The 22,502-nt window shown below is 37.9% G+C and overlaps 2 protein-coding genes, 2 long non-coding RNA genes and 1 pseudogene across 6 annotated transcripts in view; 4 read left to right on the plus strand and 1 right to left on the minus strand.

Moving 5' to 3' along the window:
• LOC146453687 (tetratricopeptide repeat protein 28-like) overlaps positions 1 to 2,432 on the plus strand; it is an 11,126-nt gene extending 8,694 nt beyond the window's left edge. The window contains exon 2 of the mRNA XM_085096271.1: positions 472 to 2,432. Coding sequence (XP_084952397.1) covers positions 472 to 501 — 30 coding nt within the window. The 3' untranslated portion in view covers positions 502 to 2,432. The remainder of the gene's footprint in view (positions 1 to 471) is intronic.
• The window catches only part of LOC146453685 (uncharacterized), a 43,652-nt gene extending 39,629 nt beyond the window's left edge, over positions 1 to 4,023 (plus strand). The window contains exon 2 of the long non-coding RNA XR_014859451.1: positions 3,918 to 4,023. This is a non-coding gene — a long non-coding RNA (uncharacterized LOC146453685). The remainder of the gene's footprint in view (positions 1 to 3,917) is intronic.
• The window catches only part of LOC146453683 (uncharacterized), a 263,424-nt pseudogene that overhangs the window by 95,107 nt on the left and 145,815 nt on the right, over positions 1 to 22,502 (plus strand). The window lies entirely within an intron of this gene.
• The window catches only part of LOC146453688 (uncharacterized), a 104,165-nt gene continuing 88,314 nt past the window's right edge, over positions 6,652 to 22,502 (plus strand). Inside the window, exon 1 of the long non-coding RNA XR_014859449.1 lies at positions 6,652 to 7,232. This is a non-coding gene — a long non-coding RNA (uncharacterized LOC146453688). The remainder of the gene's footprint in view (positions 7,233 to 22,502) is intronic.
• LOC146453689 (uncharacterized) lies at positions 8,432 to 20,112 on the minus strand. 2 transcript variants are annotated; one of them, XM_085096294.1, is made up of 2 exons: positions 19,953 to 20,112; positions 8,432 to 12,143 (listed from the first exon to the last, which is right to left on the minus strand). In XM_085096294.1, exon 2 carries the CDS (start codon positions 12,135 to 12,137, stop codon positions 10,350 to 10,352), a length of 1,788 nt encoding a protein of 595 aa, XP_084952420.1. In that variant the 5' UTR covers positions 12,138 to 12,143; positions 19,953 to 20,112; the 3' UTR covers positions 8,432 to 10,349. The 2 variants fall into 2 exon arrangements, with proteins under 2 accessions (XP_084952420.1, XP_084952419.1); XM_085096293.1 differs by having other exon boundaries at positions 19,945 to 20,112.

Raw genomic sequence — 22,502 nt, forward strand, 5'->3', positions numbered from 1 at the left:
GAGAAACAGTAGTTTTTAGTCATTTCTGCCTCATAATTTGGGACAAAAAGCTTGTTTTGTCTAGTTCTCCTCTTCAGTCCAAAATGTTCTTCTTCTGAAGGGAATGCCAACATTTGACGTAATATATCAAACACGAGAAAGCGTGTTTCATCAGATATCCAAACACTGAGAAGTAGGTTGAAAAAGCGAGGCGCAGCCGAGTTTTTTTAAACGACTTCGAGGTGTTTGGATATCTGATGAAACTCACTTTCGAGTGTTTGATATGGCTTCTCAAATGAGCAATAATTCTTGGAGAAATTCAAAGCTAAAGTTGGCAAAATTTTATGGTAATTAGGATCACATATCCAAACCACGGTCACGGTAGTGATTTTCTTTGTTTTCTTTTGATGAATTATTAATGAGTTCGAGAAGGTGAATTACAAAGTGGATTTAAATTGATGGTGAACATAGAAAAATTTTGCTTCGCTCTAGGATCACCAAAACTGCTGTGGGACGAAATGAGTAGAATGGACCACCACTGGTGATAAACAACCTAGCCACCTGCAAGAAAAAGAAAAGGAACGCAGTAATAGAAACCGTGATTTGCTGCGTTTGCCTCCTGAAAAGAGCATCGAAATAGCAGGGAAGCTTCAGATACAGCGGTGCACACACGTTTGATGGCCTGTCTAATATTATGGGGCCATTAATATTATTAATGAGTTAAACACTAAATATTCCTCGAACGTTTCTGAGTATTATAGGGTTACTATTAATAAAATTCCTTATGAAACTACTGTAAGTCAAGGCTCCATTACTTATCTAATTAGATAAACCTAGACAAATATATTTTTTTGTATTGTACGTAGCCCAAGACAATAGAGAGATTTAGATTTACGTTTACGACAAACGGCAGAAATGACCACGTGACCATGTTTATCCTTTATTTGCCGCTCGCCGTTTTCAGTTCTTCAATAAAATGATAAGTTTTCCGTTACCATCGAAGATCAATCTTGTTTTGCATCCATGTACTCATCTTTTCAAGAAAACGTCAGCGCGAGTTTCACGCTTGCCTGTAAACGCGATTGTAAATCTCTCTGTTAACAAATCTATCGCTTCGGTTCTCAAATTTTTGATGCAGTAGTAGTAACATTTACTCTCTAACTTTTGTCGCGGGTATGAAAACATAAGTAAAGGAAAGATGTATAGATCAGAAGAGAACAAAATAACACAACTGCGAGCGGTAGATAAGAAATCGAAGCTCGCTTAGAAACTACTAGCAAAGCAATTTCACTTCTTTTATTACCAGCAATTTTTTTTGTAATTTAACGACATTTATTGATCTCTCACTAATAATTAACAGATACAACGATTACGATCACTAACTACAAACTAAGATACAATCAAGAAACAAATTAAGCTACAAACTACAATACTGGAACAAATTGCAATGCTAGTTACAACACTGAAGCAAATTACACTGTTAATTACAACTGAGTAAGAACACTAAACTTCGGATTGATACATTCTTAAAGTGTTATGCTAGTCACACGTTTACATTAAGCATACAACAAAAAAGAAATAAACAAGACATAAAATACGGAGGGACACATTGGAGGACACCCAATGAACGAGTCTACATATGCCAAAACCTTTGACATTTCTTGAAATGTTTTATTAATTTGTTCCGCCTTCTTGCTATTTTTTTCTCCACTAGATATACAGTCTTGATCTTGGCCTTATGAACTCGCAAATTAGGATGTATGTTATTCAACTTACACTTGTAAATATACAATTTAGCTGTCAATATCAGATGATTTAAATGCTCTAAACAAAATGTCTATTAATGTACAAGGTTGTACCCCAATTTTATAGTTACCAAGCCAAGAGCACAAGGCTTCCCAAAAGATCATCGTCACGTCGCAATAGAAAAATACATGTTCAATGGACTCAATTTCCCGTTTAAAAAAAGTACATAACGGCAAATCCATCATTTTTAACCTAAACAACTTTTCATTTGTAAAAACTATATTATTCAACATTTTATATTGGAATTTCCGAATCTAAGTTTTAATTGTAACTGTAAACAGTAAGGAGTATATTTCCCTACAATCAGTTTGAAGTTGAGGAAATTTCTCTTGAAACTTCTTTTGAGCGGTAGGAAGTACTTGCTTTCTACTTTTAAGAGTGACATAAATTATCACCAGCAATTTCCATTTGTGTAAAAGGAAAAAGGTTTTTGATCGTAGCAATTTAAAGTTCAATTCTAGCTTTCCAGGAAACAACCTTATTGTTAATTTATTAACTAATTAATTAATTAATTAATTAATTAATTAATTGACCTCTTTCATTTTATTATTGCTGTATCATTGTCAACGTGATTTATCACGCTTTTTGTCTAATGCAATACTATTTTTATAAATAGCAATACAAATAAACTCTTGTTGTTGATACAACAACTACTGTTTTCGTCCAATCCCTCTGCTGCCCCTTGATGTTTAGTTTCAATTTACTATTAGTTTCCGAACCATATGATGTAAGTTATTTTTATCCACTGTTTAGAGATCAGATGTGACAGTCAAGAGAGGTTATAGAATTTCAACCGTGTGTAAAAGACAGGCGGAATTGTTGTTGCGATTATTTAACTAAACTTGGTCGCATATCACAATCCGTTTGTTTGTGTCGTACCCTCTCCTCAAACAACACCTTTATTTTAATTAGCATAATTTAAATGCAAGTCATTGGGAACTGCAGAGTCTTCTTTCTGTACTTTAAACTAGTAAATCCCTTACAGTTGTTAATGAAAAATATTTAGTTTGTGAACCCTGACTTAAACACGGCCACTTAACAGTTCAACAAAGTTACCAGAACTCTCAAATTGCATGCCTTTTTTAAAATATCTAGAAAGGGATTTTACTCTAAAGAACAATGGAAGCTGACCCTATATATAGTAAAAGTAGACATACAAAGTTATTATTGATAGAGGCCTATGTATGTACGTGGTGTGCACTCTCCCCCATTTCGTTTTCTGTTGTCAACCATGTATTGTTTGTTACATTAGTAGTGCAACAAATGTGATAGTACAGTTAACGCCTGGTAGATAAATGAGAATGCAGTGTTATTCGGTCACTGACACAGGATAGGCATACTTGGCAAAACGAAGTCCCAGCTTTTCCAAAAGGAATCGAACCTATAACCTTCCGATTACTAGTTCGGGTGTTTCATCTCAAAGCTATTGAATTCCCGTTAGAGCTAGGCTATCAAAGAAGTTTCATGTGACAAACAACCGCACCGTGGCTAATTCTCCCAAATTTGGGTGGATGAGTGGCTGTGTGTGTGTGGCGCGCTTCTTGAAACCTTTACCCTATTTTAGACCAGTACCTTGCATCAATACCCTATTTTAGACCCAACAAACCCTCCAAATGCAAATCATGTTGGCCCGTTTCAATAAATATAGAAAAGGTAAAGATGAAAGCGGTAATTAAAACAAATAACTAGGGGTTGTGTAGCCCCTCCAACCCCAGTTTACTTGTGCAAACCATACTCAATTCCAGGTCAAAAAAATCCATACCCTACCAAAAAGTGGCACCGGACAAACCTATATAATGGTTATTTTAGGGGTGTACCTCCCCTCCCCTGGGATAAACATCCTGCATAGTGGTTTGATTCGAATATGTATGTGTTGCATATGCACAATGGAAGAACTGTGATCGTATATTTTAGGTAAATGGATCATTTGTCGGTTTAATAAGTTGAAGGCACAAGAACTTCTTTCGCAACTAAGCTGACGAGTGGTCAGTTCTTTTATTTTTATTCCAAAAGGAAGCTTTAGTTACGAAAGAACGGATGAATTATTTCGACCAAACCCAGCAAACAGGGAACAAAAAGAAACTAAGATGAACGTACCTGCGAACTGTGTGTGTAATCAAAGGTATTGAGAGTGTAGCGATAAACAATCAATTAATGGCTTCTTAACGAATCGGTTGGAACCATTTAGAAATGTGAGTCAGGGATGCCTCCACTCTCCTTAACTGTCTGTCGTTTCAGCGGAATTGTTGTCAAATAAAATAAAACATAATAAAATATTATAGGTGAAATTAAACTGAGTCAATTTGCTGATGCTACAAATCTATTCTGAAAATAAACAAGATGCCCCTTTTGGCATTTTCACGGGGTGCTTAATGTGGCCTCATTTATTCCCATGGTATGCTTCGCAGATTTTTTAAACTATCTAATAAAACCGCAAACTTTTACTGAAGCTATTCTCCATTCGCAATTGAAATATTGCGTTACGGTGCTCGAGATCATACCGGAAATTGTTTTCGGAAAACGTATGACTAGTCATGACGTGATGAACAGTTTTATTCAGAAAGACTGCGTGGTATTTTATGGTTGTGTCAGACTGGAAATCATACCAGAAATTACTTTCTCATAACTTCATGCTTATCAGTGACCCGTTTCCTTCGCGCTTTGTGGTTCTAAAATTGTCAAACAAAGCATGATTCCTTCGCCAGGAACTCTCCAATTTACACCGTTTTAACTGTCGAATGCTTCTTAGAAGTTATTTGTTCTATTTACCGCTTCAAAAGGGTTAATTTTCTTTTCGAAAACGGCGTAGTTGAGTCTAAAACTTGTAAACAATATGGCCGCCATAAGGAGAGCAGAATTTAATCCAGGTTTATAATCAATAAATCAAATGACGATTTCACGTCACATAGGTAGGGATGAGGGGGTCCTCTCCCTCGTGATATACACGCCAATAATAGATTTTACTGAATTAGGCCGCTTTTGTTGAAGACAATCGGCACAATACATCCCTTCTAGGAGAGGGCAGAGTTTAATGAATAAATTAATGTGCAGATTTGTGACTACGACGAGTGTCAAGATACTTGTCTGAATTTGCTTTGACCGATGGCGATAGCCTTGAACTCTGTCCGCCAGAGATGAATATACTAGAGGGTTTTCACTTAACTCATAATCGATGTTCCAAGCGGTGTCTGTAAGAAATCAGCCAAGGGTTCGCAGTCATACTCTCAGAGAAAAGCTCACGAGAATGCGACGAGAAAACAGAGGAGAACAGAACATCGGTATGTGAGTTAGTTCAGTTGTGGCCACTTATAACGGTATTTTCCCTTGAAAACTGGCATTAATCTTCTAAACACCAGGTAATCAAAGCCATCTGCTAACTAGGCTCGATTTCCGCTGCATCCTCAGGTCCGGCTACGTGGGATTATTTCCCAAACAGCGGCTGTCAATCGAGCCTAACTCAGTAATGGAGCAATTTGTCAGCGAAGACTTAAGCCTTGAAATGATCTCCTTATGTTTAGCAGTTCTGCAAGTGGTAAATGCTCAAAATGGTATCATTAATTTCTTTCAAATCTCACCTACAAAAGCCAGTCCATAAATCTGAGATGGTTTTAAGATAAGCCACACTAGTGGTTTGACCATCTGTTTCGACAATATCATTTGAAAATAAAAATAAATAAATAAATGAATATAATAATAATAATAATAATAATAATAATAATAATAATAATGATTATGACGATGATGATAATGATAAAATAATGAGCTAAACTTTCACTCTGCTGAGCTAAACTTTCATACTGTTTTATCCAATCGATCCGTTCAGTTTTCATTTCTAACGGCAGTGGCCAAAGAGAAACTGGTCATGATCTTAACCAATTGAGAATGTTCCTGAAGCGCAGTTTAGCTCATCACTCGCTCCCTTAAAGTAGCTTTTTTAATTTCTTTGTGGTAATGCAATATTTATTTTAAGTCCATATAATTTGCCGTACGGACAACACCCTATTCAGGTTGCGACAAACGTTAAAATCAAGAGAGTTCCAGCTTTAAAGTATTTGTTGCAAGCCTAGAGTTAAAGTAGTTTATTAGCTCGAAATTAAAATCGCTTAATCACAGGATAAATCTCCAGACAACGTAGCTATTCATTTAAATAAATGGGGCAAGTACATCAGCAAACACCACGATTGATATTTGGTGCTCATAAAAAGAAACAAAAATAATAATGATAGCCATAATAATTACGCTTCGTAGCTCCCTAATTACTGTCCTTTGTAGATGTATGGGCGTGTGTGTGTGTTCTGTAGTATTGTTTTCATTTGTGAATCTGTAAAATAAAATGGAAAAAAAAACTATTAAAATCCAAAAAAAAAAAAAAAAGAGAGTGAGTTGTTAAAATTAAATAATTGATCTTTTCGCCTCGTTTGTTACTGTTATCTATTTTACTATGGTCTTAAGAGTCCCAAAAGAATGTGCCCTTAGCCTATAGCTTGAGGTCTTGCTAAAATTGTAACTAACTGTACGTTGCTCTGTCACCTGGCAGACTGACCTCCATCTGCACTGTAGAGGGTGGGACGAGTTGCTCAGCAGTGAAGACTTGGAACCGGAAGTAATAGCCGAGAAGATTCCCGAGTTTTTGCGTTTTGTGAAGATAGTTCAAAGCTTGGTACTTCGAGAAATGAGGACAAAAACTGATCGATAAACCCATTATTAATTTCATTCAATTTATTTATTAAATACAACTGATTAATTTAATTTCTTTTGTAATTGAGATTAAAGGTAGCCTGCGAACGCAGACGTTTTTTCCGACTGTCGCTTCTCTACGCTGAAAAATAACGGATAGAAGCGACAGTCGGAACCTCGCTGCTAGGTCAAACGCTCTTTTCGACAAATAAATTTCAACATATCAAATACCCGCTATTTACTGCTGTAGCACCTGCTTTCCGACAACACCAAAGGATTAAAAAAAAAAAAAAAAAAAAAAGGAAACAGTTCCCATGTTACGTCCCCGAAGCCATCTGTATGTCTGCCAAACTGCCGAAAAGGTTTTTAGGTTTGTGATTTAGTCACAGTAAACTTGCTGCGATGTTAGGAGCATTTCGTTGGACTATATCGGCGATTAAGGTTCAGAACATTTAAAGGGGAAGTAACACGAAAGTTTGATGTCATTTCAAACCCAAAAATGTTTGTCTTGACAACAGAAACAAAATAAATTGTCTAGTTTTGTTATAAATTATCACCCTAGTGCAATAAAACTGGTGATTAGTGCCTCTGGCCAGAGACAAAGTAGGTCACAATGGATTGAGACTTGAAAAAAGTTGGGCCAATGTTTTTCAAGTTTTCGTATTTTTGTTTCCAAAATGCGCTAGAACAGAGTACGAGTTGTTCCTGTCAAGAATTGAGTTGATTTCTCTCATCTCGTTGTTCTAGAAGTATTTTGTAGCAAAGTGAAGGTCTTATTTTACCATTTTTAACAAAAGAGGTCAAAAACCCCATGATGCTTCCCCTTAAAGGGTGGTTAACGGGAAACTGTTTGATAAGCAGTTACACCAGATGGAAGGAGATTACATATTTAAGACAGTGCCACTTTTTGTTACTACGCATCTCGGGATGGTACGAGAACCTCTAATTTCCTCAGGACGGTGGCCGTGTTTTTGTGCGGTTAACGACCATTCGGGAAAATATCTTAGCTAGGGCTATTGAAATCCAAACGAAAAATTAGGGTTAACCACACATTTTTCAGAGCTAATTAAGCTTCAATTTGAAAAAAAAAATGACACATTGTTTTGGTTTTTAAAGCTGAAGACAACAAGAAAATAACATTATGATCCTTTTTTTTCTCGCTTTTTTTCTATAGCATCAGTTTAGTGGGCCCGGACAGATCTATCGACAAACGAACTTATACGTCATTAAAAAAATTGTATGTCATTAAAAACATAATTGTGGAGCTCCGCTTTTAGGCTTGCCTAATACATTAGAATTACTGTTGCTTTATTTTCTCTGAAAAATTCCAAACAGAGAAGTGGGGGGTAACCACGCATTTTCGGAGATAATTAAGCTTCAACTTGGAAAAAACTCCATACATTGTTATGTGTTTGAAAGCTGTTTACATAGATTTTTTGCTTAATTATCTCTGAACCTGCCTTGCTACCCCGATTATCTCTTTTTGGATTTCCACAGCTTAGATCTTCTTTTCCTGCATTGTCATTAACTCGCAAAATACCTCTATATTGGAAAGAACCATCTTTAATCGGTGGACTTGAGACGTGCGGCTATATTGGCCACACAAAACGTTACACCACGATGAGCGAATTTTTTTTCGCGTAGAAAAGAAACACCTGGTACCTTGCCCAGTTTAGTGTGGCGCTACGATTATAGTCATTCCTTGTCATTCTCGGCTGCTCAGACGGGTCCACAAGGCGGATAACGAACCATGTCATTTTAATTTAACAGAAACAGAACAAAGAAACAGTGACAGGGGAGCCGAGAGCGTCCATGTTTGTGATACAGTCGGGCACGATTTCAGGGAAAAGGGAGAGCCACCTTAAATGTTGCCCCATCTGTTCTTATATTTGTTCCTAATATGGATAAGTGTTGACAGGTTTTGATCGGCATCTTTTACTCGAAATGGCTTGAAAGTGGTACTGAAAGCTAACACAGTTCTAGTCTTTATTCACATGAAAAAACAATTAAATTCATTACATTTTGTAAACGGGAGCTAAGTCTATTAATCACAATAGATCAATACATCAGTAGATCTCTTAAACCGAGAGGTCTACCGATACAATTGCAACTAGTAATAGAGCACAGTCCATGGGCTTACGTATATATCTTGGGCCCGTGGAGAGGAGGGAGGCTTATTATCGCAAAGATTTCAGTGTCTGATATTTGGGGGTTGTAATCGGATGTATACAGTACCATAAAACAGAATAAAATATTACCTAGACTGCAAGGGTAAATTTCATTTACTCAAAAATGCTCAAATCTCCACATCCATAAACATGACATATGGACATGCTTGTCCAAATATTAATGTACCAAAGCTAGTTAGGGCTTTTATTGCACCCATTTTAAAATCACCAGCGATCCTTGCAATCTGATTGGTTCTCAACAGTGCGACTTATTCACGAATCGCACCATTTTTTGCTCTAAATCGCATCCTTTCTTAGCCCTTCAAAATGAAAATGAAATAATAATAATAACCAATCAAATTTAATGGCTCACCTGCACAAGCCAATAAGATTGCAGAAAAATATAGGGCAAGAACGGTCATTTGGGGGAAACTTTTCTCAATTTCTGTTCTCCAAATTCCCACATTTCCAGAAAAAGCCGGGTTTCCTGAGGTGGATTAATAAATATTTTAATTAATCCACTACTATGCCATTTCACAAAATGAGGTCAAGAGAACGCGCAAAATACAAGACCGTAACACACTGTAGTGTCCCGGTTCGACCGGTTTAGAACAGAGCGAAAACGGGCAACGACATTCCACTCGCTTTCCGCGTTGTTTACGTCATTCGCACGCGCCATGTACTGATGACAGCTGGATGGACAGATAATGCTGGGTGTATTTCAACACTCTCACCAGAAGAAGAGAAACCAAAATAACAAAGTATTTTCGTAGTGGAATAATAAATTTAACAAATCGACGGCAGTTTTTTATGGTCTATACTCTTATAGACCATAAAATGACGTCAAAAATGTTCAAAACTCAAGTGGAACCACGAGCCAGAGGCGAGTGGCTTCACTGCCAAATTTTGAACATTAAATGGCGTCATTTTATGGTCTATAAGAGTATAGACCATAGAAAACTGCCGTCGATTTGTTTTTTACAATAACATGGAAAAAGGACGAGCGGAATTTGCTATTTCTTTCGTTGAGAAAGCGCGCGCTACATCTAACGTTGTTTTTGTTGTCTGTACTCTTATAGACAATAGCTACGAGCCAATCAGCGCGCGGGAATTTGGACAGTTATTGTAAAACTCTTATTCGATGGTTTTACATATAATACGCACAGACATTTTGCTCTTTGCTCGCTTACGTTATACTTACAAACGCAACACTTGGGTCTTTAGTTACACTAAAGTCGTCCTTCGGTAAAGGTGATCTTAATTCAGACATGTTATCATGTTCAGATTAAGGACGGTGCCTACTTTTGTTACTGTGCATACGTTCTGCGCATCTCGAGATACTTGTATTTCCTATGGGTGGTGCCTACTAATACAGGATATTTTTGCGCGGTTTAGAACTATGCAGAGAAAGCAGAACTTAGCAAGTGCTTTTGGTCCCCAAAACGAAAACTGGGAATAACCGTGCATTTTTAAGAGATAATAAAGCTTCAATTTGAAAAAACAAAAAACAAAAATAAAAACAAAAAAACACCGATCATACATTGCTTTGTATTTTACTGTTTTTCAGAACAATTATTGCATAATTATCTCTAAAAACTGCGTGGTTACCCCCCATTTTCTTTTTGGATTTCAACCGCCCTTGCTAAGATCTGCTTTTCTGCAGAATCATAAAACGCGCAAAAATACTTCGGTATTAGTAGGCACCGACCTTAATTGAATTTATTCAGGTGACTGCATATGATTGTTATAATGTTCAATAAGGCTAACCATGTCATTAAATTCCTCCTGACAAATCCAGCAGATGTGTATTTCAGTCACACTGGAGTCATGCTCTTCTGAAAGAGATGTTAATTCAGACGCGTTGCCATGTTGATGACTGTCATAATGTTCAATAAGGCTGACCTCGTCATGAAATTCCTCCTGACAAATCCAGCAGATGTGTCTTTCAGTCACACTGGAGTCATGCTCCTCAGAAAGCTGTGTTAAGTCAGACGTGTTATCACGTTGAGAACAGTTGTTTATATCCGCGCTTGTCTGAGGAGAGCTTCCCTGGCACTTTCCACATAGGACACGAGTATGGCATACTGTATCTGTGTCACTGTGCTTTGTAACAGTAGATTTTTCCTGATTAAAAGAATCCCCACATTCCTGGCATATGCTGCGCTTCATCCTTGTGTGGATTCTTTCATGTGAACGCAAATGTGATGGTTGAGCAAAACATTTGTCACACTGCTTGCACGTGTAAGGCTTCTCCCCTGTGTGTGTTCGTACATGAGTTCGAAGAGTTGCTGCCAGGGTAAAACACTTGCCGCAATGCTTGCATGCATAAGGCTTTTCTCCAGTGTGTGTTCTCGTATGCGTCCGAAGTTGCGAAGCACGAGCGAAAGCTTTTCCGCACTGTTTGCATGCATAGGGTTTCTCTCCTGTATGTACTCTTGTATGCTGACGGAGACTGCCTGAGCATCTAAAACACTTTCCACAATGCGTACAAACGTAAGGCTTCTTTCCAGAGTGCAATGTTTGGTGTTTAGTGAGATTTGATGAAGACGAAAAACACTTATCGCACTCCTTACATTTATAAGGCTTCTCACCAGTGTGTGTTCGTTCATGACTTCGAAGAACTACTGCTTCGTTAAAACACTTGCCGCAATGCGCGCATGTGTAAGGCTTTTCTCCAGTATGTGTTCTCGAATGTTTGTGCAAATTTGATGCTTGAGAAAAAGACTTGCCACAATGCTTGCATGTGTAAGGCTTTTCACCCGTGTGTGTTCTACTATGCAGTCTCAGACACTCTTCCCTGAAAAACTGCTTACCGCACTGATTGCATGCATATGGTTTCTCTTCCTGGTGTGTTATTGTATGCTTCTTCAAATTTCTTTTGCTGGCAAAATTTTTTCCGCATTGCTCACACATATAAGGTTTTAGGCCCATGTGCGTTTTTTCATGTTTTGCTAAATATCCTGATGTGGCAAAGCATTTCCCACATTTCTTGCATGTATAAGGTTTGTTCCCTGCATGCAATCTTTCATGTTTACGCATGTGACCCACTTGGGAAAAACACCTACCACACAGCTTGCAAGAGTAAGGCCTTTCCCCATTATGAGTTCTTGCATGTACCCGAAGGTTTGATAAAAAGGCAAAACACTTCCCACACCCCTTGCATGAATAAGGTTTCTCTCCAGTATGTACTCTGGTATGTGAGCGTAGCGCAACTTCAAAAGTAAAACACTTGCCACACTGTTGACATGAGTAGGGCTTCTCTCCAGTATGAATCCTTCCGTGTGACTTCAGGTAGGATGCACTTCTAAAACTCTTACCACATTGTTTGCATGTATAAGGCTTTTCACCAATGTGTGATCTTTTATGCACGCGTAGTCTTCCCGCTTGGGTAAATGATTTCCCACACTGGTTGCATATATAAGGCGTTTTTGTAGTGGTCGTTATTTTATCGTTCTGTGTAACCTGTGCCGAGGAGACCGTTGTACTTTCATCACACGCATTCTGCATCTTTCCCTAATAAAAGAAAATTAAGTCGGTTAAATAGCAGGTTTGACTAGTGACACCACAAAGTTTATTGAAAGTGGCAAAATCTGCTAACACCAAGGCAGGTAAATCAGATGTAGCTGACCTTGTTTTCCGGTAATTATGGCTCCAAGATACTTTAATTGTGTAGAATGGATTCAAAGAATTTGGAAAGGATACCATTTTTAACGACAAACTAAAGCTAACCCTTGCCAGTAAAGCCTGGTTCACATTATCGACATAATGACATAACGACATAAAGAAAAGATCAGATTTTTTTCTTTATATCGTTATGCTTATGTGATTATGATTCTGTTATGATTCTGGCATTAACCCCACCAAAGCCCGGCTTGTGGCCAAGCTCACTGCAGCTATCAGGCTGGGTTTTCGCCCTGGTCTTCCCCCGGTCTGGCCTGGCTTCTGATGCGCTGGGGCCGAGGGTTACAACATATACATGTACATTAATTTCTGTATTTGATTTGAAAATATGAGGAAATACGAGGTTGCATATTAAGTAAACCTTATGTGATGAGGCAATTTCTAAAAATTTATTTGCCTTTAAGTTATTACTCAAGAGGCCACTTAATTAATACACATGTATTTTCAGGCCTGAGGTCTCAATTAGGAGATGCATGGTAATTAAAAAAGTGAGCAAACAATTTTACAGTTAAACTCAATGCATGCCATATATGTAAAAACCAATTGGTTTACACATAAGTCGACCTGCACTCTTGCTTAATATGTGTTTAATACAATTGTTGTGAATTACACTGTACAGGTAGCATACAAGAAAGGAGCAATTTCAAAATACCAAAGAAATCAGTCTAATGTACGGGTACACTACTGTGTATCTGATGACACCATAGTCCTACATGTACATACATACTGCATCATTGAACATTAAATTTAGTACCCTTGAATTTTTTTTTTTTGCCAGGGGGGGGGGGGGGGGGGAGACACATTTAGCGTGCACAGCCGATTGCACCATATTAAATGCAGACTTTGAGTCTAATAACATATACAGTATAGCAAGAAATTGTTAAAGTATTCATTAGATGTGATAAGAGGGTCAGTTAAGAAGTCGCCACGAATTGCAACATGCATGTACCCTAACTGTTCATTACATGTGCAGTATGCTCACTGGCTGTGGAAATTTATTCATATGCTTTAAGGTTGGTTTTTAAAGTACACAATTTTTTTTTGTCTTTGGTGTGACTGTCTGTTAATTACTGCTGCTCAGAATCATTAAAACACAGAAGACAAACAAAAATTAATGGAGAAAGCAGAAGAGGGGAGCATAAACTAACATGAGGTCATTAGAGGCAACATTTCATGACAAAAACATAATCAAAAATCAGAGTTCAAGGAAATAAACCACAATGGGCACATACATAGGCTAAAATGTTCACTTGGACCTTACAACCACACCTTTATGTACATAATTATTTGACAATAATTCCATGAGTGTGCATTGTATTTGAGATAATAAATAGCCAGTGAGATCCATAATGCTGAGTTCGCTATAATCATCCCATACCCAGCAAGCATGAGCGAGAACATTTCATTAGAAACAACCAAGAGATAATTTCTAAAAGCCATAAGATCTTGCTGATTTCATTTTGCAAGAAATGCCAGTTGAAGATGATTTGATGACCATAATTACTTTTTTTTTCTTATGGATGGTATAACGCCTGATAATTTATGACTTCTAAGAGAGTGTTAAATAATTTTTAGGGTTAGGGGGAGGGGGGGGGGGGGGGGAGTCAGTGTTCAGCCAAGCCTTATTGAAATACATGACTCCCCCCCCCCCCCCCGCCCATAATTGACAGTGAAACTTTTATGTGCACAATGCCCCCTGACCCCTCCCTATCCACAACTAAATTTTATGCAATCATTTCCTGTTACTTAATTATTCAACTAGACAATTTTATTATCCAACACTGCACTTAAAAATCTCCACCAATAACACCTTTAGTTAGTTTCTCCACTGAAATTTCAACCTATAGCCAATCCACATGTTGTGTATGTAAATAGGATGCACATGTTTTATATATTATTATTTACCACAAAAAAAGCCACCCATCCTAAAAACAGCAATTATTGATGATCAATTATTCAAATTAATGTCTATTATTTAATGACATTGAAACAGTGTCAGTGTTGGAAACCTTTCCCGCAGAAACTGCTTCCAAAATAAAATACAAATTCATTGGAAGTTTTCACTTGACAATGTCGTCATGAAGACACTGAAACGTCGGTTTTTATCGTTAATTTTTGCATGTCTCTGCAAAAGTGAATGAGGCTGTTTAATTGTGTTTGGAATTTATATATCTACATACAATTTTGGTTGGCATTAGCTTATTAACTGGATAACCAAAGGCATATATGAATAATGATGGCTGCATTTAACTTATGCTTAAAAGGTACACAAATTTAATTAGGGCTGCTAAGATCAGGGTTACCCAAGTGCACCAAATTGCATAATAAGGGTTAAAGCAGGTAACACTCTGTCTATAGCATATAAACACTCACTGTCACCTGGGGAAACATGTGAAAACTAAGCTCTCCCAGGACAGCTTCAAGTATTAAACAGAACTTTACACTGACTGACATTTTCAACTCATTCACAGACCTGTACATTTTACTAATAAACATTTTTGATGGTCAGAATCAGCTGATAATGCATTTTTTTTCACTTGCAGCTCCATGAGTGATGCATCTAGAAACTGGCTGTTATACTTAGTCCTAAGAGTCAGTTAGTCAATAAATTACAGTGGAATTAATGGGGTTCTGCTTTAATTTTAATGAGTCCCAGACCCATGGTTAAAAATTGATATTGAATAAAATAAAACTTGGCCATGTGTAGATACAAAGATGGTACAGTTTTTGGCTGAAGAAAAGACAAATCCCTGTTCTTTTTATAGTTTTTTTTTAATTCCACTTGCAATTGTGTCTGCAATTGGAAATAATGGATTTCTGAAGTGTGAAAGTTTTTGTACATCAAATAATTACTGCTCATTCTGGTGTTTAGAAACCAATACTTAGTATGCTTTCTACACCTGCATTTTCTTATATCCATATACTACTGTAATTGACTATATAGTATTTTATTTTTATAGAAAAAAATTGATATGGTGGGAAGTGTCAAATCATGAGGTAGTTTGACTGATTAAAATATTCACTGCAGTTCGGAGAAGAAGAACCAAGAAGGTAATCAAAAATATAAAAGAAAAATATCAATTAAGCTTCTAAATAAATATTCTACGATATTATTGGGCAACTCAGTCTATGATGCTCTGGTTAATATACAGACATGCTGAAGTATCACAGTAAGCATTAAGAGCAAAACAATTATAAGTGGGAAAATACTGTTAGTAATCATCCAACATACCTCCTGGGGTGCCAATTCAATTCTGGCAGCTCAAGTTTAGGAGGGCACTTATATTGGAGAGGGGGTCCTTATTAGAGACAGTGCACTTATTTATTTTTTGACAAAAAAAACCCTTAACACTGATGTGGGAAATGAACACTAATTTAGATAAACAATAATTTAAACTGTGACACCAAGAGCCGTAATGATATAAGTTCACTAATAGTTTGAATAGCTTCTGCTATTATTTTCTTAAATATACTCCATATCTTTTTAAAACAAGTACAATCTTATGTAACTTTCTGATAGACAGTACAATGTATTATTCAATTCAGTTACAACAAAGAAAGCCAAATAAAAGCAGCATGTTCTTGATAATTATGATAACATGGCATACATGGTGCTTAATACTGGAACATGGGGCATTTACATGTATAGGAATTAAGCTAGGAGAGCTGATTTAAAAAGGCTGGAGCACTTGTTAACAAAATGACACTCAAGGCATGATGCTAATATTAAAAGAAATAACCCTTTTTAAAAGGACGGTGCCTAGTACTAATAAGGAAGTGTATTTGTGTGGTTTATGTCTATGCGGGTCTATGCGGCGAAAGCAGATCCTAGCAAGGGCTATTGAAATCCAAACAGAGATTTGGGGGTTAACCAAGCATTTTTTTAGAGATCGATAACAGAAGCAACAATTATTCTAAAAGACAGTACAATACAAAGCAATGTATGGTGTTTTTCTTCAAAATTGAAGCTTTCTTACCTCTAAAAAATGCATGGTGTCCCCTAATTTTATTTTTGGATTATGAAGAGCATGCTAAGTTCTGCTTTCTCCGCATAGTTTTAAACCACGCAAAAATATCCCTGTATTAGTAAGCACCACCCATAGGAAACCTGAGTATCTCCAGATGTGCAGAACGTATGCACAGTAACAAAAGCAGGCACAATCCTTATTAAGCCCTAACAGTGATCAGCACAAAATTTCTCCTAGTAATATCAATGCTTATTCGTTAGCCTTAAGGTCAAGGATATGATCACCCAAGGTGAATTTTCTTGATATTTTTATAACTTCTCTCCAGTACTTTTAGAACAAAAGTAGGGGGACAAGATAGGAGAATTTGTTCTTTGATATTAGGGATTCAAGGGTTAAGGGGGCGCTTACTGGAAAGAACATGCTAAATCGAATCATTTAAAGCTATTTGCTTAATTCACTAATTGAAATGGGTTCAATAAGATGTTCTGACTGCAGTATGTCAGGTACACAGTGTACCTGAGGTTGTCCCCGATCAGAAAGAAGAAAAAAATCCCTGACTTTCCCTGACCACAACCCCATTTACACTGACCACCAATGGTGGCATCTTTTGGGAATAAACTCTTTTGCAAATCATTTCTTGCAAAATGTTACGTGTACTTTTACCAACAATTAGGCAACTCTTTCGCAAACCTCATAGCTCTCCAGAAAATAACATAATTTATTATCCTGACATTTTATACTGACATTAGATTTGGATTAAGAATTTCCCTGACTTTTAAATGTATTTATTTAATTCCCTGACTTTTCCCTGACCTTAGCAACACTGCTCAAGGTACAGTTAACAGTGCTGCAGCATCTGCATGCAGTAATGGAAAAGTGATTAATGTGCACATTTTGACAAATTTATAATTATGCAACTAAGCAGCGTGACACACAAGGTTGTTAGAAGGATCCCTGAGGGTTCACTCATGAATCAGTTCCACAGAACTACTGTCAATTGCACAAGTATGGACACATCACAAGAAAATGTTATCCAATTTGTCTTGTTGTGAAATGACATTCCAAGTTCTTGGAATCATGATCAACTGATACTACATGTAAGCTGTATATGTATCCATGGCAGCCCAGTATGTAGGCTCAATTATCATCCAAATATTGATTAATTGATATCATTGTGTTTGAGGAAGGAGAATGCATACATGCATGTAGTAATGGAGTCCTGCAGGCCATTTATGATATCCCGCAGTTATCGGTCTGGATGCCATGCGATTTCAGGGTTTGGGTGCCATCTTGGTAGGTCAGTGGATCAGATTGCCTTGATATTGTGTAGTAATTGGTGGCATGGCACAATTGCTTAGAAGTGAAAAGATTGCAAGCACAGGACTCAAATTTCATTTGCATGCTCGAATTCCATGTGCTTCCAGATTTCTTCAACATTTTTTTACTGTTTTCCCCAAGATAAGTGAAGTTGTGTTGATTAATTCAAACTATCACTAGCAAATATGATAATTTTTAATCTACTTATCAGAACACCAAAAGCAGTGTAGTGGTGCACTTTCTAATAAATATGAAACAGACTCTGCAATTTACCCTGCCAGCAATACCGAGGAATGATGTGTCAACTCTGAGCTGCTTTTCACAGGAGATTCAACTTCTCTCCATGCACAGGGTTGTCACAGTATGTGTTATGTTCGATGTTTTATGTTGCCTTATTGTTCTGTTGAATTTTGCTATGTTCAGGTGTATATTGGTTTATTGCATCGTATAACAGCAAAGTTCACACATCATGATCATGGTAATTCTCGATGACCCCCTTCCTGAACTCCACTTTTGCTAACAACTTCCTGGTTTATTTAACACAATAAGAGGCATTAGCACGCCCCTAAACAAATTATGTGTACATGTTGTGACTATTCATTATTTTTGCTCTTTCACTGTGTAAGGTAAGCATGACACCTGTGATGCATGTATAATTAATGTCTTGGGCTGCATCTGTCTGTGTCTGCCATTAATTATGACGATTCTTGCAAATCGGTCAGCAGGCATAATGAACCAATAAACTACTAATAAATGGATAAAAACAGTTAAGTAAAAACCATCAATTCAAAGGTAGTTTACAAATGCCATGAGGGAAGGGGCATTAACTGCTTAAGATGATGACATACTACTCTCTTATTGTTCTAGGAAAATATGAGGATTTGTAGTGGTCTGTATATGCAAACGCGACCTCATAAGCTTTGTTATTTATATGGCGGCTAATACTCCCCAGGGGGTTAGATAGTTTATTGTGTTAATCCTGGTTTGTCTATTGTCGATTTGTAAAAAATGGACAGCATGTTCCTTTTCCTTCTCACTTCAAGGGTGTCCCACTGTAATTCTTGGAGCATTTCGCTGACACTGGATGTGTTGTCAGATATCAGTTTAAGGGGGTGTTTACATGTAAAAACTCGCCCCCATGCGAGTTTGATGCCGGTATGACTCGCTCCGGTACAAGATTTTGTGCTGGTATCATGTAAACGAATACAGAGCCACAAGAGGGAACTGGAGTGAACTCGTACCGGAATGAAAGTCGCGCCGGTATCATGTAAACACCCCCTAACACATATCTGGCTCACACATCTCTGCACCATTTCCAGTTTCTTCAAATTATCTTAGCGTAAGCATCGCAAATTGCCACTAATAAATACTCTAGTAATGGATGAACCAAGCTCTTATAGGCCACAGATTTTTTTTTAATTTGAGGCTAGGTGAGTTAATTCTTAGGTTTCTTCTCAAAAAGCCAAGTTACTGATACGCTTTATGTACAATCTTTGCACCGTGGTGATTCCAGTGACACCTACATGTAGACACTTTGCTGATTTGCTGCGTCCACGGTTTCAAGGACTTCACCGTGTGAAGTGTAATAATTATTATGAACTACTGGATTCTGTGAACCAAAGGAAGTGGCATTTTTTCACATTGAACTCCATAAGCCATTTTTCTTCCTACAATTCTAACTTTTTTAGGTCATTTTGGAGAGTCTCAGTGTCAACCTGTGATCATATGGTTACATGTAGGTATATTAGGGAGTCATCCGCGAATAGACGAACAGTTGAGTCCATTATGACTCTGGTAGGTCATTTATGTACATTGTACAGTAAGAAGAGACATGGCCCTAAGACTGAGCCTTGAGGGACTCCTGACTTGACAGTATCATATGAATGATCACCATTTATAACAACTCGCTGGGTTCGATTTGAAAGAAAGGCTTCTATCCAGTGATTCGTTTCGCCTTTAAAATCCATCACCAGTACGTCTGTCTGCCCCCCGCCCTGCATATTGTCAGCCAAATTATGGACCAGCTCCACCGGTTGTGTTTTACAGGATTTACCTTCTCTAAAGCCGTGCTGTAGATGGTATAGAATGTTGTGATTGTTTGCGTGTTTCATATTAATACGGCAGTAGTCAGAACATCTTTGCGGAAATCTTTCCCAATAAAAAAACCCAATAATTTTAGTAGAGATAAGACAACTCGAACGCACTTTACTAATCCTTGATTATTTAATTACTAGTTCTAAAATGATTGAACCTGAGTGGACTGTGAGTACATAACTAATAAGTAAGTGTCACATCGAGACACGCTTATATCTGCTTATATTGAATAAGCTATTCACATCAACACTTACCTCGTTACCTCAACAAGAAGAAACTTTTCACCCTCTTCACGGTACTTCACGTGCGTTCACGGGGCGCAGAGGAGTGTAAATTTCTGCTAACTTAACTGTGGAATTGCGGCGAAAATAATTACAAGCTAGATTCTGTTGAAAGATTCTCCCAAAGACACAAGCCGCATGCATCAATGACTGTGGGTGCATCACCAATCTCGTTCGTTACGAGGGCTCTGGGAACGAGATTGGTGCATCACCGGCTGAAGGAATGGAAAAATATCTTGGCGTGGACTCGCAAAATAAGGATAGGATCCATTGAAGAGCTGGTCGATTGTGAGACAAAATCATTTATTTGGATGTCGTGTTGATCCAAATTAGCACCCGGGGCAGGGGACTGATTATATGTTCGGAGTCCACTGGGTTGGTACTTACTGATGCTTCTGCCATGAAAAATAAATAAATAAATAAACAAAAGCAAGAACAACTAAAACAAGAATTATACGAGCCAGAAACCGGGCGGTGATTTTCATTCAAGCGTTCTACAAAAACCCTTATCAGAAAGATAAAAATTATCAGCTGGCTCCGGGGGAGGGATGTACTCCCTATTGTGGTCTATAGGGGAAGGCTTCACCCGAAAGGGGTACATTGTTCAGGTTAGTGTTGTAAAGGGTAGGGATTTCACGAGCCAAGGATAGGTACGCAAAAGGGGTACCATTTCCTATAGAAGGCATATGATAAGGTTACCTTTTCTGTCAAAAATTGGTATATTAAAGGGTGAGGGTTTGGACCTCGGGGGCGGAGCCTCCCCTTAGAAAACTTTCTTGAGTACCCCCCCCCCCCCCCCAACCCTCGGGCTTGGCTACGAGGCTTAAGGGGGGATTCTACCTAAACGCCATTTTTCCGCCACTTGACATGGCTTTAATGGAAATATCTCGTCCACGTTTCAAGCAATCCAAAAACTCTACGCTCATCCCGTGAATCTGTATTGTGGGGTGTTTTGTGAATTTTTGGGCGATTTTTGGGTATGTTTGAGAGGAGATAATTTTTCTTGAAGGGTTGGTAAAAAATAAGAGCTGATAAGAAATATTGAAGATTTAGTGAAGTTTTAAAATTAGAATTTTTAGTTAATAATTAATAGACGGATACCAAGTTAGTCCACTAGCAACCTGGGGTGCTCTTGCGTTAGTATCAACTGTCTGTTAGTGTTCCAAAAATCATTTTCTTTCCTCTATCCCTTCTTAAAATTCATCCAAATTTAGGTAGAATCCCCCCTAAAAGGAATAAACAGACTCACAGATGAATAATTAATTTCCTCTTTCTATTACTGATTCGCCTATTCGCCTGCGAGCATGATGAGGGAGGCTAAAATTTAGCTGAGCGCTCTATTGTTTGTTCTCTGGCGGAGATGGTTTACCAGACGAGAAGAAAATGGAACTTAATCGCAGCCAGCCAGCCGAGCACAGAAGAGATTTAACCGCACAGATTTCAGATGACGGCTTATAAGGCCACATCAAATTAAATCGTGTATGCACTTTTCATGTCAGTCTCTCTCACACTTTCCAGAAATTGTTAACGAAATAGCGGATGTCTTTTGTATCAATCTTAATGATTGAAATAAATATTATCGGCGGATAGGGCATCGCAGTCATGATGTATTGGGCCTGTAGCCAAAGATGGTCTGAACAACAACAACAACAACAACAACAACAACAAAACAACAACATCAAATCCACAGGCTTGAAAGGTGTTGTAACCTATGGCCTCCCGAAATCGGTGCAGTCGGTTCAGTCGACTGCATGCGAGCGTTCCCTTCGGCTCTCCCTTTTCCCTCCAAGTTCACTTTTTGCACAATTTTACAGCCCCTTTCTCGTCAGTGATCTGAGGAAAAACCTTTCGAATGCTAGTCTAGTGTACATTGCTATGACTTTTGCACCAACAGAGCTATCACTGAAGCAAGCAAAAAGCGGGTCATTATTTGAGTCGTTAAACCAGTGGAAATATTAAATTTCAACTTGGTTTCATTACGTAGTAATGTCTAATACTATTTTATGCATGCCGAATGCAAGTAAGTGCAGGTACTAACTCGGCATGAGTTATTTTACTACTCACATGTACTCATACATGGCCGCTTTATTTTCCGCATGGTAGAATAGAAATGAATATAGCTTCAAAATCCCGTGCATCTTTTTTATGCCATTTTTTTTTCCAAAAAGACACCTGGGCTAACTAGAGGCGAGCTTCCTGGCCGACCTCAAGCTGAAGTAGCTACAGCCCTGCAAATTTTCAAGAAGATGTTCCTACAGCATCTACTATCTTTGAACCTGACAACTGTAAATGCAAATGCTCTCAGTAACGGTTCGGATGGCTTGTTGACGTGCGTCTCTCCAGTTGACTGCTAAATCCCTTTTGCAGCAGGGACTGACTATCACCTAGATTAGACATTAAAATGTGCCAGAACAAAACTCAACTGTAGCAATTCGCGAACGATAGACCCCTCCACACCCCCCTTTTCATCACAGGCTAACAAAAGTATACCCCCACACCACAGTCTCCAATGATTTTAAAACTTCCTTCAA

Source organism: Pavona decussata, unplaced genomic scaffold, assembly GCF_977016875.1.
Source record: "Pavona decussata unplaced genomic scaffold, jaPavDecu1.1 SCAFFOLD_324, whole genome shotgun sequence".
Taxonomy (NCBI): domain Eukaryota; kingdom Metazoa; phylum Cnidaria; class Anthozoa; order Scleractinia; family Agariciidae; genus Pavona; species Pavona decussata.